General features: G+C 38.9%; 1 protein-coding gene across 4 annotated transcripts in view; it reads left to right on the top strand.

Moving 5' to 3' along the window:
- Positions 1-21,256, top strand: part of LOC5579882 (hemicentin-1) — a 609,400-nt gene that overhangs the window by 575,576 nt on the left and 12,568 nt on the right. For all 4 annotated transcript variants that reach the window (XM_021855614.1, XM_021855615.1, XM_021855616.1 and 1 more), the window contains 2 exons: positions 48-268; positions 13,906-13,964. In XM_021855614.1, the coding sequence (XP_021711306.1) occupies positions 48-268; positions 13,906-13,964 (280 nt within the window). The remainder of the gene's footprint in view (positions 1-47; positions 269-13,905; positions 13,965-21,256) is intronic.

Genomic DNA, 21,256 nt, shown 5'->3' with positions numbered 1-21,256 from the left:
CTTCGAATCACGCACCTTCTCTGTGACAACGACGACGACGGGAGCAGATGCTGGACTACGACCGGAAGATAACCTCGTTCGAGCCGTATTCGTACAACAACGCGTACAACGGGCACGGAATGCACCGGGGAACCAGGTGGTCCAAGACGGATTGGCGGGACGTGGTGCTACCGGCGTTTCCCTACTCACATCACTACACCCAGGGCATGAGCTATCTGCTGCGAGGACTGGATCCGGACCAGCAGTACGAAGCCCGAGTGCAATCGAGGTAATTATTGATGACTTGAGCTGTGTTTGTGGGGGAGGTTTGGAATATGGGTGTTCATACGGGGGTCAATCCAGCGCACTGGTGTTGGGCTCGGGGGTTTAGTTCCAATAGTCAGTTGAATTGGATCGCCATGGGAAGAGTTGCCAGAGGAGAGATTAAAACTTTCCGGAGAGTGATGAGAATCACAACAATACTGTCCTGAAGAGTTAATCTTAATTTTGATTTGTGGGTAGGTAAAGGTTTTGTGTGAAATGGTTTTACATAGGGTGAGGTGAGTGATTAATAGTAATTTATAATAGTAAATGACGATTTTTTCAGCACAAGCCGTACATTTATCCAACGAGGCTTGTCAAGTAGGACAATTATGACGAGTGCTGTAAAAATCTTGTTCTGTAACAAGTTCCGTGCCGTCGGACCGGGCTTCTTTTGACATTTTTTCAAGTTTGCATTTTATAATTTTCATTTCTATGATTTTTTTTCGTATATTCAAGATCTTAATACTAGCTGGTGAACTCAAGATATTAATCTAAAATGTTGGCTCTAGAAACAAGGAGTAGCACGATTACCTTCGTATAACCGCTGGGGTTACTTTGGACAGTTTTTTAAACTAAGTCCGGAGTGATACCTTTGCCAGGGTCAACCATCAGTTTCTTCTTGTGTTCTCTTTCGTTCCCTTGTTTAGTTGAATTCTCTCGTTGTTGTCCTTGAATGAATCGTTCTGTGTCAACCTCTGTCCAGGGGAGACGGCAAAGAAGCTGCTCCTGTTCCAACGAATTAACTCCACATTTACGGAAGCCAGACCTAAGAGTTTGTTTTTGACGATATGACATAGCCAGCAGAAGTTCTTTCAAGAAACAAGCAAGCTTTTGCTTGGGTATTGTTGACCTGTTTGTACCCTCGCGTGCATTCGCGTCCCACCATGTTTGTCATGTATTGGATGGCGTCGTAGCTAACAAAAGCAACATGTAACGCATTTCTAACGCACACTGTTGGATTTTGCATTGAATACAAGGTGTGTGCTTCTGCTGGATTGCCATATAAACAGACGTGTGAATGTTTATCTTTTCAAGTTGAGAATTTGCACGAAAATCTATTCGTCAATAAAACGTAGAATAGTTTATTGTATATTTCCTGGCGGTTACGCGATACACTTTCGGTGCCTGCACTATTGTCTTCCGCCCTTTTGTAAAGTCATCAATGAACTTTTTAGGTGATTCTGAGGACAGGCAAGAATACGCTTTTAAACTATCCAATTTCCGGAATGAGCGTACCATGTTCAAGTATCATACTACGAAAGTTTTCAGAAAAGAAGTTATCAGCCGTATTTGAAGTTCAAACATGATATTTCTTGCATGAAATCCACTTATTTAATTTTAATAATCGTATTGAGTTTACTGTGAATGTTTACAGATAAAACACGTATTCTGAGAGTACTTTCTTCTAATTTTGCAAAACCACTGTACATAGGGTGGGGCTTATTTCCAAAAATCTTTCGTAGTCAGGATTTACAAAGTGGAAAATGATCATCGGTCCATAATAATAACATTACATCCTGTGAAAAACTGAGAATTTTTGGTGATGGTTTAGCGGTGGCGCAAAGGGCGTGTTTAGCACTTAACCACTCTTCTTCCTAATAGATTGTGGGATACTTCCCAGCGCAGAAACCCCGTTTCTTTCACTTTCCAGCTCAATTTGGCATTGGAAATCGCACAAATCACACGGCACTATGAGGAAGGTAAATTGAACTCGCGCTTGGTACTTTCGGACACCACAAAAACCGAAAACGGGAACGTTGCGTTCAAACACGGTGGAAAGCGGAATTCAACTAACTTTATTTCTTATGCTATTGTTTACATTTTGGTTATGCTGTTATGCTTCGCTTTGACAGCTAGGCGTGTTGCAGCTTTGCGCATTTTGTTGCACACTGGGTGCGGTGTGCGGGTCAAGTCTATTTAATTCAGTTTCTTATATTATAAAGTGGTGTTCAGCATTAAGTGTAGGAGTGTATATACAATGTGTTGTGTATCAAGAAATTCCATTTTTAATTTGCAGTGTTTTGAACAGGGCGTATGTGCAGTTTTCCCATTTTGGTGAACTCTGAAAAATGTTGGTATGCTTTTCGGCTTGTATTGGTGATTTTAAGACCCTTAAGGGCAAAAAATCACCTCAAAATTGCAATATCTCAACTCCTTTAGATGATATTTGACGAAATATATTTTATGCATGTGATTTTTGGCCCTTGAATAGGTTACAATGACATATTACTATGAACCCGAATAAGAATAGCTAGGGAGGATTCCTATGCTAGAATGTAGAATGAAAAAAAAGCAAAGAAAGAAAGAACAAAGAACACAGAAGAATGTAAGGTGGGGTGGGTTAAACAGGGGGGAGGGTGTAACTGATGATATTATATTAGAATCAACTCTGGAGCCGTGAAAATATCCCGGTTGTATGTATGAGATGTGATTATATGCAAGTTAAACACTCATTTAGTATTTTAGAATGTCCGTTTGATATAACTCCAGCAAATGCTTTTATAATCTGAAAGAAATTACAGAGGGGCCCAAATCCATACAGGCTCAAAATCCGTACACTTCATACATATAGAAGAAGTTTTATATGAAGTGGAAGGGTTTAGATTCATTTCTTAGGTGTTCGGATTTTGATCCCACACGATATATCCTTATTAGGTAAATCTATAAACGATTTTTGCTTTCCAGCAATAACACTTCTTGTTAGAATTTCCACAGGAATTTCCGGATTATGATGCCATTTCAGCAATTAATTGCGTTTGGGGTTCCAATACTTCACTCGCGCCAAAACACCTTCAACAAAACTTCGGACAAACGAAAATGCAGATGAAGTTCAATACATCGTTCTACATCTGTATTTGAAATCGATGTGTATAAACAACAGCAGAAGGAAAAAAAATCGGTAGTCAAAATTCAAATTAGTGCACGAGCTTCTATAGGGTGCAAGAGATAAAGCACTTCAGGTTGAAAACCTCTCAAATAAAACCATAATTAGGTCGTCACAGTTCTGAAACATATTTTTTAGGACAGAACTACATGAAGGAATTTTCACAGGATGTTCTATGTATATATAAATAATTATATAAATTAGTTATGAATTTAATAGATACTGCGTGAGGCTGAATTTCCAGGATGTAAATTTTGCAACGGTTCTTTTCGATAAATTGCTATCATCATTCAGAAAAAAAAAACAATCAAATGATTATTGAACTAAAGCAGTAAAGTGACGTGCATTTATCTATAATCTGTATCTACCAGGAGAATAATGATAAAACTTCGCATGGAACTAAGGACGTTTTAGCCGTTATTGAAATTTTTCCATTAAGTCCAATAAAGTTGCAATAAGTTGAGATGGTTGAAAAATTGGTGCTCTTCTCCTACTTGAAGAAAAATTGCTCGAAATATTTCTGAAGTAGGTAATATTAATTAGAAGTCAAGGGGTCGGACCTGGTGTAGTGGTCAGAACACACACCTTTCACGCTGAGGATCTGGGATCGAATCCCATCCCCGAGATAGTCACTAAAAATTTCAGTGGCGACATCCTTCGGAAGAGAAGTAAACCCGTTGGTCCCGAGATGAACTAGCCCATAGCTTAAGAGCTGAAAATCTCGTTAATAAAGATTGAAAAAAAAAAATGAAGTCAATATATATAATCATCGTTTTCTAGATTCCTCAGTTACGCTCAAGACATCACTAGTTTCACCCTCCCACCTGTTTAACCCACCCCACCTTACATTTTTCTGTGTTCTTTGTTCTTTCTCTCATTCTTCTTTGCTCTTTGTTTCATTCTACTAGCATAGGAATTCTCCCTAGCTATTCATATGCTTATTCGTGTTCATATTAATCAGTCAGCGTAACCTATTCAAAGGCCAAAAATCGCATGCATAAAATATATTTCGTCAAATATCATCTAAAGGAGTAGAGATATCGCAATTTTGAGGTAATTTTTTGCCCTTTGGGGTCTTAAAATCACCAAAATAAGCTGAAAAGCACACCAAAATTTTTCAGAGTTCACTAAAATGGGAAAACTGCACTTACGCCCTTTGCACCACCTCTAAACCTTCACCAAAAATTCTCATTTTTTCACAGGATGTTATTTTGGGACCGATGATCATTTTCCACTTTGTAAATCCTGACTACGGAAGATTTTTGGAAATAAGCCCCACCCTACTGTACACGAGACATCAGATATTTGTTATGTTTTGACAGATAATCAAGATGTACTCTAGAAAATGGCGTATAAAACCAATAGCTTATGAGCGTAAGCATTCATCTAGCACAATTAAATGTTAAGAATTATGCATTAGTTTCACAAAAATACTTCAAGAAAGGAAGTGTCCAAAGTAGCCCCTCGAATCAAAAGTAGCCCCGCACGACGCTACAACATTTTTTGCAATTTCGTAAACGACCACTTGAGATTATGACATATCATATTGGAATGCTTTTACCATAATGTTTTTAATTTCTGAAAATTATCATGTTATGATTCATTACGGAACTCAAAATAGTTGCGTGATGGAAAATCGTTGCGTAATAGTCATTACGCAACTGATTTCAGTCACGTTATGACTTCTACCACACGTCATAATTCACTGCACAAAAGAAGGCCGTTAGGTTGGCGTGATGAAAAACAGTCTATTACGACGAGAAATCGCAAAAAAAAATGTTTTTTTTTTCTGTTCATTCTGAAAACATTCGTTTTCACTGTCTATGAATGATTATCCTACATAATTGCATAAGAAGCATCACTTACCAGGATTTTCGAGATTTGCAATCCATAAGACCAATTTAGTAAGGAGAATTTCTCCAGGCATTTCTTTCGAAGAGTTCCTTTATCAAGGAGACCGACAGGAATTCACTATGGAGTTAATCTCGTGATTTCTGTACGGATTGCTCCGAGATAATTCAGTAATCAATCAAAAATTCTCATAATGACGCCTCAAGAAATTTATCAGGAATAGATTTATCAACAAATTACTACGAATTCATTCTTTTTATTTTACCAGAAATAATATTTTCACATGGAGCCTTCCTAAGCCTAGTGGTTAGAGTCTGCGGCAACAATGACAAGCGTACCTTTTCTTTGCATAAAGTGACATAGTGAAAGCCATACAATATGCACAAGCGAAAATGACAACTCAGGCAAGGAAAGCGTCCAGTTAATAACTGTGGAAGTGCTCGTTAAACACTAAACTGTGAAGTTGACGCTGTCCAAGTGAGGACGTAATGCTAAGAACCAGATTAATACCTCTAGAAATCCTTCTGAGACTATTTCAGTAATAGTTGCCAAGAATTTTTCCGTTATGACTTTAGAAGGTTTTTGAATTTTGTTTTTGTTTTCTATTGTAAATTATTTTAAAAACATAAAATAAAATCCCTTCCTTTAAAGGCACATTCCTTGAAAAGGCATCTGAGGATAAAAAAGATCTTAGATTTTCTGCGTTAAAAGGCGTTATTTTTTTAAGACTTTCACTGTGTTCATTAAAATTGTCTTGGTAAGATCTATAATAATTTCTATAGCAATACAAACGATTTACCCAGCAGTTCATCAAAATTCCCTCAATATGGATGGATTTGACTAGAAGAAGAAATCTGCAAGAGATTAAAAAGAATTCAGGACTTGGCACAATCGAAAAATATTCATCGCAAGGTCAAACGAAAAGCTTCGTATTAGGGGCGTTCAAAAATTTCGTCCCAATTAAAAAGTTTTTGTATAAGGGTACGTCCATAAATTTTGTCCTGCAAACTTTTGTCATTGGAAGCCCCTTCCCTCTATGCTACGTTTTGTAATGGATATGTATACCTTTCACTGTGTCGATAATGACATTATCATATTTAACTTATTCAAAACAGAAGCATGAAACAAGCTCACCAGTTGGTATTCTATCTTCGACTGCACAACAAGCAGCTGCCCAGCAAAACGCGAAAACCGAAAATAAATAACTCCGGAGGTGAAAAAACGAAACCGCTTGCTTGCGCTTCCCGAAGTTGCTCTGAGAGTAATTGAATGTTCATCTCAGCATGATTTAGACTTTGTTATCAATAATAACAAATTATCCTTACGTCTCATCGAAATGTGGTCTTCGGCAAAGTTGTAGCTGGGAAGTTATCACATGAAATGAGTGTGTTCACTTTTCCATAGATTATTATGACGAGCAGTTAGAGGACTGAACACAAAAGGTTTGCCTTTTCCATAGTAATTTCCAAATAAACTTCAAATAGCGTGTGCACAACCAAATTTCTTCCGAATCACTTCAAATTTCGGGAGGATCATTTTCATCATAAGTAACATCGTTTAAGCATAGGGGAGCAAAAACTTCAAAATTTGCTTCAGTCTAATAGGCAGTTAGGGTTTAGACAGCGGAAATGTATCTCATAATCCTCATCGTCTCATAATTCAATAGGTTAAAGAAAACATAGTCGTTACTCGACCATAGTATCCGAGCAAGCCATTGTATGCTCCAACCGATAGCTAGTATCAAGGAACTGGAATAACTATCCGATAAGTTGAAGATAGGAAGACATATATGCCTTATCCACAATGAAGGTTTTATGGCTAACTAGGGTGGTAAACCCAGTTATCGTCCAGTTTGTATATCAATATCTAGTTGATTGGCTGTGAATTGTACTTGTAGTAAGAAATACATAAAAATTTCACTTAAGGTATTTTTTTGATATATATTTCATACCTATGTTTATATAAAAATCTTCAGATAATACTGAAAAACAGCAAAAAATGATATATTTTGTAAGCGTTATGGAGAACCAGATTTCAGTTCTCAAAATACCATTTGTTTTTTCACTATAAGAACCCGCTTTAACTCTCTTCTCAAATTCAGTTTATTTAACATTTTGTTAGGTTCATCATGACAATAATCAACAATTGTATTCTTCTAAGTGATATTTACATCCCTGGATAAGAGCCTGCTTTTCAGCATTTGTTCTACAGTATGGTCAAAATGCGAAAATCGTCATATCGTGTTTCATCTTCTTCTTTCTGGCGTTCCGACCCCACTGGGACAGATCCTGCTTCTCAGCTTAGTGTTCTTGTGAGCACTTCCACAGTTATTAACTGAGAGCTTACTATGCCAATGACTATTTTTGCATGCGTAGGGTAACACGGTCATATTTTGGACCCCCTAAGGGAGTGATTTTAGTTTTTTGTCCCAATTAATTAATTGCACCGCGTTACCAAGACCAAAAACATGCCAAAATGCAGAGAAAAACTTGCTATACGAGATAAAGATGCCCATACGGTCATGTAGGATCCAAAAAACGTCGATTATAATTGAATTGTGATACTGTTTTTCATTATTTTGGACACACCAATACATTTTGGACCCCCAAAGAATATATTTTGGACCCCCGGCATTTTTTATCGTTTGGCGACAAAGTCCACGACACTGGTTGTATAATATGCTTGCCCATAGTCTAATCAATCGATTGACAATGGAAAACCGAAGAAATTCTGCGCTTTTAGTTCAGAAATATGAAACAAGTTTTTGTTTACATGTGGAAAATTTCTGCCGGTTTCAATTTCTTTGTGTAACGTGTTGTAACGGTTGCATGGATGAACCGATTAAATTGAATTAATTTCAGATAAAATAAACACATTTTCTATGTACAAACGGTTGATGCAAGTGCGGACTAGTCCTATCTATCCAAATGGCAAGCAAATTAAGTTGGTCTTTCGATTTAATCTGGGAAATTTGCAGGAAAATGGCCCAGGGGGTCCAAAATATATAGGTTACCCTATATCGTGTGTCAGGTACGATGATACTTAATGCCCAGGGAAGTCGAGAAAATTTACAACCTGAAAAGATCCTCGACCGGTAAGATTCGAACCCACGACCCTCAGCCTGGTCTTGCTGAATAGCTGCACGTTTACCGCTACAGCTATCTGGGCCCCTTTTTTATGCCAGTTGTTATATGGAACATGTAATCAAAATATAAAAATTATTAATTATTTTTGTATTGTCCAATCTGTTTAGAATCTGTTTTCTGCTTTGGACATAATTTTTAGCTGATACTTTCACCTTAGTGGAAGTGGAAGCATACCTTCAAATTTAATCACGTAGTCATCGAGTTCATTATCATGGTGATGAAAACTTCTGAAACATCAACGATGGGGTGAGATATTTCACAAGCCATGTCTCCACCATTTGCCCATATCAAACGATATGATGGATTCATACCTGGAGCATATTTAAGTCTCAAACATATTTTAGAAAAAAAAACTACTCATTCTGGAGAGTCGTGGTTGAACCTTCATATAAGTGTGATAAGTGGCTCTGTTTTGCTCAAAACCTATGAGCTAGTATTGATATAAGTTGTCTCTAACCAAAGGAACAAATTTCTTCCTGAAAAAAACAGATATAGACCTCTATATAATTTTTTATTGAACATTAACATAAAGAAAAAAGGCATATCAAACCCATAAGACGCAAAAAGCTCCAAAACTATGACCCTTGTAAAATATTTTATTGTGATTATGAAAAATAAGTTCTTTTAGAACTCTTTCATCATCTGATACCAAACAAACTATTTTCACAACTATTTTCACCAATAAATTGTGTTTTTCAAAGGTGGATAGTTAATCATCAGAGTATACGACAATCAGACGCTGTTTCTAGCTTTGAGCGGACAACACTTTTAAACTTTTTTGTTTTATTAAAAACAATCAAAATAACGTTTTTGGATGCTAAATTCACGTACAAACATTTTTCCATGTATTTTTTGCTATACTGTACACAGTTTTCTACTCGAAAAACCATTTGCTCAATCGAAAATGTTTTTCACTCAGCGACATTGGATATCCGGAGAAGTCAAATCAAGTTGTAGCTACATACGTTACTATAATATGCTTAAAAAATACTCATCAAAAAATAGCTAAATTGTACGCCAGCAGCATTGCTGGTGGAGTCGTCACAAATTTTAATTGATTTAACTCAGTACTGTTAAGTGGACGTGAATCAATGCGTCAATTACCGAAGCATTAAACTTATTCAGTTATTGCTGTTTTATTATTTATAAGAAGATTCTGATGCATCAGAATTTAATGCCAAGCATGCAAAGGCAAATCTTTCCGGTTCAGCTACCATGGTCAAAAACTTAGAATAATCGTTTGTGTTACTATTCCACAATACAAACCGGATGCTGTGAAACCATTTTTAGTTTTAAGGCTGGTTTTCTGCTGACGAGAAAAGTAATCGCCTATCTCGATGCGTGGAAAATTTCTCCCAAGAAATGGCCAAGAAAATCACATTTCTTTGATCGCAGTACGCAGTTGAAATGAAAAGTCGTTTTAAATTAGGCTGCGACGGAATTTTCTTCTCCCTTTCAGTCAATAAATTTCTTTACTTTTCTTGAGCATAACAGCATACTTAGCTTTATCAGTTGTAATTTAATGTGGCGAACAGTCCTGGAAGACAACTGTAATTTGTATAACTTCTTTCAATAGGAGTAGGCGGAGCCAAAAAGTTGTAAAAATGGAATTACTTAGTCAATAAACAGCCCTTTACTTTTATTTGACGCCTCCTACGGATTGGTTCGATTTACTATGTGCATGTATTGCTGTGTGCGTTTGAAATGCAAATATCAAATGCGGGAACACCAAACACGGTAAGATTTTCCACAAGAAATGCGGTGTCATAGACAGATTTTCTTCGCTAGGTTGGTGGTGATATCGATGATCGTTGCTAGGTGTCCTTTGATTGTTTTGCCTTACCACAATTGTAGCATTGTTAGTCAAGATTTGCACCTCAAATGCAAACGGCAATATATGGGACGAAATATATAAGGAATCTCGTCAATCAAACGATTTCATTCTCTATGTAATGAGGGTGTGATGCAATTTCTATAATTAATCGACTTTTTTTACGTACCGACATTATTTCCACATTCTGTTCTTTTGAATAACGGGGTTAGTGGTCTTATGCATTCCGCTTTTGCTTCATAAGCAGATAGTCATTGAATTAATCCCAGGCTCGTCAATTTCCTCGTACTTTGTGGTGGTATCTATCACTTGCTTCTTCCAATCTTAATTATGTCACACTTAAACTGTATTCGTTCATAGCAATCGCTAGAACCAGAGACGGATAAGATACCTTTTATCTACGCTTCTATCCTTCCATCATAATTGAAGCGGGCCTTTACTTACGCCAGATACATCGGCAGTCTGCTAACGAAAATCACTCCTATCTTCCATAAAATTACCTTACCCCTATACCTTCCCGCATGAACTGACGTAGATGCAGTGGTATATCCGGTCTTCTATGGGCCAATGCAACATCAATCCCCCCTTCATTGGTTTTCATTCTGACGTGACAGATACCATTGTTGCCTAAAAATAGAAGACCACCTGCGTGTATACACTAAGGGTGTATGTTAGTCCTAAGCAGTCATCTGATAGGTTCTTTGTTAAAGTTCAGCTTATCTGACGATACTGAAGTAGCAACCATGGGGGCCAATCAAGCTTAAGCTTAAGCTCTTTCGGTAATTGGTCTTGCGAATTGCTACCGAGTTGGACAGGAAAATAGATATTTCATACCACAATAACATATGAGTCTCATAAGGTCATGTCGTAGATAACCTAAGTATTTAAAAGTTTCTCATCGTCTTCCAACAGTTTTCTTCTTCCGCAGTCCCAGAGGAAGAACGTGCCTTTCCGCTTTCTTTTAACTTGCATGGCAACTCGGTACGGCCCGAGTGTCATGTTCCCTTGGTAAGAGGCTCTCTAATCTTTTTGTCCTACACGTTCAGTGGAATCCAATCCCTCATGTTTCGAGAAGAAGAAAAAAAAGAGTCCATGCAAAGGGATGACAACCACAATCCGTAATCATCCATCGGGATTGTACGTCGAGTGGTTAGATGCTCTCCTCATGTCGTGGTGCCTTGCCTATACATGAACATTGGATGCCGCTCCGTAGCTAGGCATCACTGTTAAGCCTATACGTTCATCGATATTCAATGTGAAGTCTACCGTAAATTTAGGTGAAGTAGATTTCTTTAAAACAAAAATTTATGCACCATTAATTCACTCATGAAAATTGATCCCGAATCACATTTTTCATGAGCACGCTAATATAAAACATGATCGATTTCACCCAAAGTCACGGTACGCATATATCACCCACTCCCGGTAAGCACATAGGACAATAATGGTCGAGTGTGTGGCTTTGCATTTGCTAGCAACCGGTTGGTTGGATGGTTGGCCTACCCGGCTTAGATACAGTGGAATCCTGGCTGAACTCGTTTCTCGCCCACGGAGCGCTAGACAAAAAGAGTAGGGGAACATGGCTCAATACGCACCAATGGGATAAAATGACACAGTAAACATTTTAGTATTTATATGAAATTAACTTTAAGTTTGGTAACTCAGTTAAGTCAGATGTAAAAATATTGTATATTATTTTCTCCAAAATGCTATTTCAAAATGATAAGCTACTTTCTGGAAGTTTCTTGAGGAGGATGTAAAAAATTCCATCAACGTCAGGAGCTTTCATATTTTTGAGTTTTTAAATATTAACTTCAAGTCAATCTCCCAGGATTTAAGAAAACGTTCTTTTGATTGAGAATTCTCTCGAAGTTTCTAATATTTTTTATTTCTCTGTGAAATACGATTGGGATCCAGTTATCATTTTGAATCATCTTCCTCAATGGAAGAATCGAACGTCACAGTCGAGTCTGGCGCATTATTATCGATGCATTCATTTCGGCCTCGGCAAAGAAAGTTCCCAGAAACGTGCTTGATTGAATAAAAGTGAGATTTTCATACGATGTGAGTTCCACTTTTTTTTCTGTCCCTCTGTGACGTTTTGTGGCACGGCAGTGTGTGACAGCTATTACGAATGACAAATTATTATGGCCATCTCCGGGATCTACGGGTGGCTCTTTCGGGCGATTCTCCTGACTAAGCACATTCCCTCGATTGGAAATCGATCGATGGCAACCGGCAAGGCGGCTGCACGTCGATTCCGTTTAATAGCCCATTTTCTCTGTCTCGATGTGGGATGATCTGTATTCAACATATGGCATTTGGGGTTGGTTCGTGGGTTGGTCTGCTGCACAGGGGTTCAGATTTCAAAAATCGTGGCAAAAGTTATGCATTCTAAATGTTTGACAAGTTTTTATTATGGGAAGTGTTGGGAAACATGTTTTATACTTTATTTGTGTTGCCATGAAATACAATTTTAACAAAATTACAACAATTTTATTTTGAAATTTTCGTACGTGCACTTAATTATCTGTTATTGTAGATGAAGGCTTAACTTTGTTTTGCAATCAAAAACATGTTTAGTTGTTTGGGGTTTTGTCAGCTCTTTAGTAAACTGGACATCTGCGTGCTGGTTGGTCCTACGTACGAAGCCGGTGAATTGACCGGGCACAAGAAAATGGGAAAATGGAATATTAATAACCGTAAATCATTGCTAGACGTATCTTCTTGCTCTGTCCAGGCCGAACGATGTTCGATGGCCGGAAAAAGGTCACAAAATGGGACGCCTTTTAATATGATTTTCTTAGAGTGGAACTAATCGATCTAATGGGGAAGCCGATTCTAAGAAAATGAACCGTAGACGTTTCGTTGGTTCGATGACACACTTGAAGTGAGTTATTGAAGATAAATCGTAAGAATACAGTAACGACATATAATGGAATCTCAATTTACGAACTAGATCGGGGATTTTTAAATTAAATTTGTTCCTAAAACAAGATAGTTTAGCACTCGAAACGAGGTTTTGCCTTTTGAAATATGTTTGTAAGAAATTAATCTTTAACCCGCAAAGTCCTGGGACGCATCTATAATTTCAAAATACTCGTTCTCAGCAATGCTCCAACCAATTTTAGACTTTTTGGCTTTCAGTAAAGGAGATAGTTGTACTAACTTTAAGCGTTAGTGCCACCCCGCTGAAACCCTCTTCACTTTTGGAGATGCAATATGTTTGTTTGTTTTTTTTTCTCGTTTTTCACGCTCTGTTTTTTTAATAGATTCGTTGTCCGGTAACATGAATCTTATCAGAGAGGCGCCGTTCAGTGAGAGATGGTTACACATTTTTGTAATTTATGATTGGAATAGTTTATCGGCAAAAGTGGCCACTATGATGACCTCCGGAAGATCGGACTATGAGCTGTTTGTCATTATATACGTAGATTAAAAGACCTCGTGAAACGCTTGTTGTTCAGACATTTTCATAACATCGATTGTTCAAATGATTATATTCCTACACCAGTATGATCGAATAGCCCAAACACCGTCTTCGCGTTATTCTACTTAAACTACCTATTTAAATTGAAATTAATTTCTCCGTTTTCTCATTTCCTCTCACTCTTTCTAACCGTCCACGCGCTCCCTCGCATTTACCGGAACGTGGATCTCGTTTCACCGACGCGCACCACTTGAACGTAATTAAATGGCGAACTTCACTCACCTGGGGGACACGAATCTTCTGCAATAAAAATCCTGGAAATGGCATCCCGCTGCTGCTCGCTTCTCGTGCAAATGCATGAATGAAATTGGAACAACGACAAAACAAACGAATCACGCACCTACACAAAACAAAAAAACAAAAACGTTACCTCGCTCAACTTGACTCCTTCCTACGGCAGGAATCGCTACGGATGGAGTGATTTCTCTGACAGCTTTCTGTTCACAACGTCAAACACAGGTAAGTGGATATTGTCCGAAGGGAAGGGTGAACTTTTTCCCGTATTTTGTCCAACTTTGTACTGCGGAAAAAGAACAGCTACGCTTGAGTGACATTTGCGTTTCGTTCTTGGGAGCTACAAAGACGAGGTTTTAGGACTGGTTGTAGAAAACATTTTTTTATTTCCTTTATTAGTATCGTTTAAAACATTACATTCATTCCTTATATGTGGGTGTTCTGTGTTAGGTCACATCATTCTAATTTGTTATTAGCTGTTTAGCTTTTATTATCTAGTTAATAAAAATTTTCCATTTTTGCAAGTATGGAGAATAAATATGCAAACTTTTTTTTGCAATATAATACAGATGACACCGCAAAAAAAGATTTTTGACATTCTTGAGATAACTCAGGTAAGTCAAATGCGCAAATGTTGTAAAAAAAATGTCCCAAAATGCTGCCATGATGAACAACAGCTCTTGACGGAAGTGTTTCAGACACAAAGTTTTGGTAATTAACATGTGTACAATTTGACAGATAACCTTGGATTATTTAAAAAATGTATGATGAAAAAGTTTTTTAATTTTACAAACCAAGCCTTCATGCCAAACACTGTTGAACTCTTTTTTTTTTTCAATGTCTAGAAAAACACGACCAGTAGAATTGCCTTCAGATTTGTTGGAGCGTATCAAATTTATTACACGTAAAAGTTGAGGCGTGGTTGAATGTCCATGTCAGAATCAGAACTGTTCATTGGCAAAAATTATACTTTCGTTAAGGCGGACCATTATTCTGTTCAAAATGACCTTTTCAAAAAGTTTACTGATAAAGGAAAGCAAGCTGATTAGACGACAGCTGGAAGCTTCTATATCCGATATCAATTAAGAATGATAAGCTACTTGCTAAAAGTTTCATGATGAGGATGTACAAAATTCAATTTTCCAGACTCAAAATACGTTTTGCAAACAAGAAACCGAGCTCAGATTGAAAAACTACTGCAGCTATCAGAGCTATCCGATGGAACCAAAGTTACTGTTGGGGATTTTTTTTTATTATCGTACAAATTGGGCCGAAGGGTCTCAGATTTTCATGAAACTTTTTCCACAGGCAGGGCTCATGGATATATGAATAAAAAAAGTTGAGAAAAATTCAGGGTCGCCTATTTTTCCGGAAAACTCAGGTGGAAATTTTTTGTTTTCCCTTGACACTACTTACTTTGAAAAATCATAACTCAAGAACGAAGCATCGTAGAAACAAAGTTTTTATATGAAAATTTAAGCAAATTTTCTCAAAAATCCAAAAAAAAAATATGAACTGGAAAAAGTTCTCCACAAAATTTTCCACCGTTGGGAAAATTCGTAAAGAAAAGCCGGAAAAACTATGCCCGAACTCGTGGAAAATTTTCAAAAAAATATTTTCGAGAAGGTTATTTTATAAGCTTTAATCACTGAAATTTTTGGAATGCATTTTTTTTTTTCATTTTTGAGTTATGGCCAATTTTGTGAAAAATGTCCAGATGTGCCATATAAGACATTTCTTTGAAAAATCATAAATCAAGAACGAAACATTGTAGAAACAAAGTTTTTATATGAAAATTTAAGCAAATTTTCTCAGAAATCCAAAAAAAATATGAACTGGAAAAAGTTTTCCACAAAATTTTCCACCGTTAGGGAAATTCATAAAGAAAAGCTGGAAAATCTATGCCCGAACTCGCGGAAATTTTTTATTAAAATATTTTTGAGAAGGAAACTTTATAAACTTCAATTCTAGTAACTTTTAGGATGTACTTTTTTTTGTTCCTGAGTTATGGTCAATTTTGTGAAAAATGACCATATTAGCCTTTTCTTTGAAAACCCATATTTCAGTCGAAGCATCAGAAAAACAAGGTTTTTTTATCAAAGCAATTGCAAATTTTGTAAAAGATCTGAAAGAAACGGTATGGGATTGATTTTAATGAAGTATGAGTCGGATTGGATTATATTTTTCATGAAACATTACACCGTTAAGCAGAGCTGAAAAAACTGTTTTTTTTCCATTCCAAGGGATTCTTTCTTTTCTATGGAACAAATAAGATTCTTTTTATATTTTTCTTTAATTTTATTTATTCAATTATTCAGTACATAACTTACATTTTATCTTAAAAGTATCTATTTTTTCAACCGGGAAGATTGCCTTTGGTTGCTACCAGCAGAAGATTTTCGTTTCTTTGTAGTATTAAGAACAAAGCATGCTGTATTTTCTTGGTTTTCATGTGCATCTGAGAATTCACTCGCAAAAATGCTTCGTTCGTCTTTTGGAATAAATGAATGACATTTTTTGTTCCAGGAATTGGAACAAGGTTAGAAAATCTCTCCTGAAGTAATTTTTCAGCCTCTGAATAGTCATTTTCAGTTGCATAGATGAATTCCCAATCTTTTTAAATTGGTCTTTCACCTTTTGCGACACAGCCCAGTCAAAAAATTGTTTGGCGTTATTAATTTCCGCTGACTTTCTAATACTAGCATCTCTAGTCATTCGCTTAATATTGCCACCGATACCATCACATGGACCTTTTCCATGTGAGGTTGGGAAAAAGTGCCATTGTGCTCTAATTTTAAAATCATTTTCATGGTTGCATACATTTTTGAAATTTGATTTATTTTTGTACTGCTCTCCGCAATCATCAGAAAGATAAATGATTTTTTCAAGCTCAGGAAATTTATTTTTCAATCTTGAAATAAGTTTTGTTTGAAAAGCATAAACTGATGTCGTGTTATGCTTTTTTATGTCAGCAATTACAACAAAATTTAAGACTTTGATCGAAAATTTGTCTTTGTAATAAATTACAAATGGATATATTGTTACTTGAGGTCGTACAAAGTAATGGCTTTGAATGGAATCTTGTATCACGCACGAATAATTTTCCGCGAAATCCATCTGGTACATTATTTCTTTGTTTTCAACTAGTGATTCCTTTTTAGCTCTTATAAATTTATTTTGTTTATCTACTTTGAATTGATGCACAAGAAACTTCTCTGTGAGATTTTTCAAATTTTTGATGAGGCCTTGGCTGATCGATCGTAGATTTGTCCTTACTGATTTGTGGTCGTCCAGTCCGAAGGGGCTACAGCATAAAGAATTGTATTCGTAATATTGAATTTTGTCCATTTCAACAGCTTCGGGAAAACTTTTTTCACTTTACAAAATATAATAACGAGGAATATACAGCTGATAGACAACACTTGCACTTTCTCACTGCTCTTTGTTAGTTTTTGGTAAACTTATGATTCTCAAACCATTTCAACGCTTTTAACTTGAATTGGTAAATACCTATTTGTCATATTGTCTACCCATTTATTTAACTGTCAATTTTGTAGTTACCTAACAGGAAAAAATTGCCTACATTTTGATTGAAGAAAACTTTGTTTCTATGTAGTTTCGTTCTTAAGAAATTTTGTGTATGAACTTATAAATTTGTAAATATATGGTTCAAACAGCTCATCCTAGCAATATCTGATCATGTTTTAGGAACGAAAAATGAGCGTATTGAAAAATATTGTAGGATTGGATCTTATTGATCGCTCTTTTCAAATATACTGGAATAGCTAATCTGGTTTTCATTATTTGTTTTCATAAACAGTGAAAAACGTCCTGGGAAACTGATTCCATTTCAAAAATTTCATAGTTTTGAGATAATTTAAATCCGGTTCGACAAGTCATGATGAGTCTTGAGTCATGATTTTTAAACGAAAAGACATGTATGGCAAATCTTTGCATTTTTTACAAAATTGACCATAGATCAGGAACTAAAGAAAAATACATCCTAAAAGTTACCAGAATTGAAGTTTATAAAGTTTCTTTCTTAAAAATATTTTATTAAAAAATTTCGCGAGTTCGGGCAAAGATTTTCCAGCTTTTCTTTATGAATTTCCCCAACGGTGGAAAGTTTTGTGGAAAATTGTTTTCCAGTTCATATTTTTTTTTTGGATTTTTGAGAAAATTTGCTTAAATTTTCATATAAAAACTTTGTTTCTACAATGTTTCGTTCTTGAGTTATGATTTTTCAAAGAAAAGTCTGGACATTTTTCACAAAATTGGCCATAACTCAAAAACGATAAATAATATTTTTTTGAAAATTTTCCACGAGTTCGGGCATAGTTTTTCAGGCTTTTCTTTACAAATTTTCCCAACGGTGGAAAATTTTGTGGAAAAAAAATCCCCTGTTGCGTTGCATCAAATGTTCAATATCAGCCGTTAAGTGATTTCTACGTTCAGCTTAATACGGATGTCAGAAGAGCGCATCGTTGAAAAACTAGCTGGACGACCCTGAAGAACAAGGAAAATACATCTGACATCATTTTGACTTTCAATCGGGCTACCTATCCAGTAAAAAAGTGAAAGTTGGTTTTCTAAGTCTTCCGGGTTGGAGGCCGGGTTGGCCTTTCTACCCGAATCCACTATTGTGTTGCCAATGTTTCGAGTACGGCCACACGCGAAAAAGGTGCACAAATCAACAGTGGTGCTATAACTGTTCAAGTACTCACGAGAAAGTTGGATCATGCTCTATTCTGCTGCAATTGTCAAAAAGATACCTTTGTGATTGTTTTGGCGCGAACCTTGGGAGTGGACTGTATAGATGGGTCCGCCCAAAACACGGGTGTTCCCGAGGTCCTTGACCTCGACCTCCGATCACTGACCTTTCTCACAAGTAATCACAACGCGGCGTACTGGGACTCAACAACTTTATTTCGCGGACCGACAGGGAGACACAACTTGTCTGTTTGAAAGTTGGTGCAAAACTGATTTTATTGCTAATATACATAAACATTAGACCCGCTTTCGGGTGGATCTCGGGAAGCGAGACCCGATAGCTCTTATCGCGAGCGGGAGCTAGATCGAAAGTGATCTAAAGAGATCAACAGTGATTCTCAATTTAATTATTGGACCGAACATGCCGGCCGCCTTGAAACCAGACGAGTTTCAAACAAGACTAACATACATTGCTACACATACTATTTTACAACTACCCCTAACAATACAAATTGGAATCAAGGTTCCCTACTAGAACAAAACTTCGTCGACCCTTGTCGACTAGGACCTCGCCACACTCGCGCGAGGGGGTGGGAACTGCTAAGTTGCTGCGGTTGCTTCGAGGCGCCTTCAGCGCCGACACACGTCGAGCTACGGCTCACGTGCGCTGCCTTGGGGTTAGGGATGACCTTTTTCGGGATTGCCGTGCCGGACGCACGGCGGCTTCTTCTTCGGGTGGCTTCATCGGTAGAGTCTCGTCGGGTCTCGACCGTGTACACCAGCGCATCGGCTGATGCCTGGCTTCCTTCGTCTTTCGTGGTGCGTGGAGTGGTTCGTGTGGTGATGGTTTCCTCGGGAAAGATATGATGTAGTGGGCTGACATAGATTTCTGTAAAACCGGAACAACTTACCGACCCAGGCAAGAATGGTGCCTGACGATTCTCCGTGGAGTGTGCGCCTGGGTGGTAGTGTCCGGATCGGGCGGAGGGCTTCTGTGGTCGGGTGACCATCACTTCGTCGCTTCGAGCCATCGGGATGCTGGCCGACAGGATGAGCTGGCCAAGCCCAGAGCCAACCAGTTGACGACGACGGGGTGGAGGGGTTACCATGGCTTCCTCCGGGAAAAGTTGGTAGCGGTGGTGCTACCGGCGATAGACGAAGTGATTAGAGTTTTCTGATTCTCGCGATGACCCTTTGGTCAACGCCGACGCCGTGGGCGCCGAACCCTTCACCACATTGACTACGGACTGACGACATATACAACATGCATGGACGATACAACTTGACCTTTACGACGATTGCCCTTGGGGTGACTTGACGACTTCGAGAAATGGATGGTGCCGAAGCACCGGAGCGGCAATCGGCGTAAGCCTCATGCGCTAGAGAGTTGTTGGGTATCTTCGTTGTCGCGGATGGGAAGAGGACAGACCTTCGAGATTCCGCGATCGAAGCATCCGTCTTTGGTGCGGACCGTGACGACGCGGATGTTGCCGTCCGACCCTTTGAAGATCTTAGTGACCCTACCCAAGTGCCACTTCAGTGGTGGAGCGTTTTCGTCCTTCAGCAGGACCATCATGCCGACGCGAATGTTGTCGCGTTGCTTGGTCCACTTGGTGCGGTTGTGCAGATCCGAGAGGTACTGCGTGGACCACCGGCTCCAGACTTGCTGCGCCACTTGTTGCGCGTCTTCCCACTTGTCCAACCGGTTGGTGGAAACATCTTGGAGATCTCGTTCCGGGATAGCGGTCAGGGGCCGCTGGCCCAGAAAGTGCCCTGGAGTGAGGGCTTCGTAGTCGTTGGGGTCGTTGCTTATCGGAGTCAGTGGACGGGAGTTGAGAACTGCCTCGATCTGGGCCAGGGCAGTCAGCATCTCGTCCACCTTCAGCACCTTGGTGCCAATCGCCTTCTTGAAGTGTCCCTTGAAGGACTTCACCTGCGCCTCCCAAAGGCCGCCGAAGTTGGGCGTCCGGGGAGGGATGAAACGGAACTCGATGCCGTCGGAACTAGTGTCCTTGATCAGCCGGTCCTGGAACTTCTGGGCGTGGAAGAGGCGGTGGAGCTCGGTCAGCTCGCGTTTCGCACCGACGAACGTAGTTGCGTTGTCGCACTTTATTAGCTTTGGCCTGCCGCGGCGGGCAGTGAAGCGTTTCAATGCCGCTAGGAAGGCTTGCGACGTTAGGTCCATTACCAGCTCCAGATGGACGGCTTTGACGACCAGGCAGACGAAGATTGCCACGTAGCACTTCACAGGACTTGCTCGCCGGTTGGGGTAGTTCACGAAGAATGGACCGCAGTAGTCCACGCCGACGTTCATGAATGGTGGCGCGGGGTTGACTCTTACCGACGGCAGGTCGGCCATTATCTGCTCCAGAACCTTCGGCTTGTTCCGAAAGCACGGGATGCAGTCGTGGATCACCTTTCTCACCAGGCTGTTGATGTGAACGGGCCAGAATTTTCCACGGACCGCCGAGGTCAGCAGGGTTTTCACCGTCGCGTTCGAAGAATCCAGGTCGAGTACCGTTCGTTCATCCCGCAGATGCTTGGGCAGCTTGGAAAGCAGCCCTGCCGAATTCGAGTTCCACTTTCTCAGAGTGAAACCTACCGTGTTTGTCAGCTCAATAACCTCGTTCATCAGCTTCCGTGTTTGGTTGACCGTGTCCGCGCCTGACAACATGTCGTCGACGTAGAAGTCCTCTTGGACCACCCGACTAGCGATCGGATGCGTCGAGACACTATCTTCTCCCAACTTCTTCAGGCATCTTGTGGCCAGGTACGGTGCACTCGCAGTGCCGTACGTGACTGTGAGC

This window comes from Aedes aegypti, chromosome 3 (genome assembly GCF_002204515.2).
Source record: "Aedes aegypti strain LVP_AGWG chromosome 3, AaegL5.0 Primary Assembly, whole genome shotgun sequence".
In the NCBI taxonomy this organism is placed as follows: Eukaryota; Metazoa; Arthropoda; class Insecta; order Diptera; family Culicidae; genus Aedes; species Aedes aegypti.
This window is presented reverse-complemented; position numbering and strand designations above follow the sequence as displayed.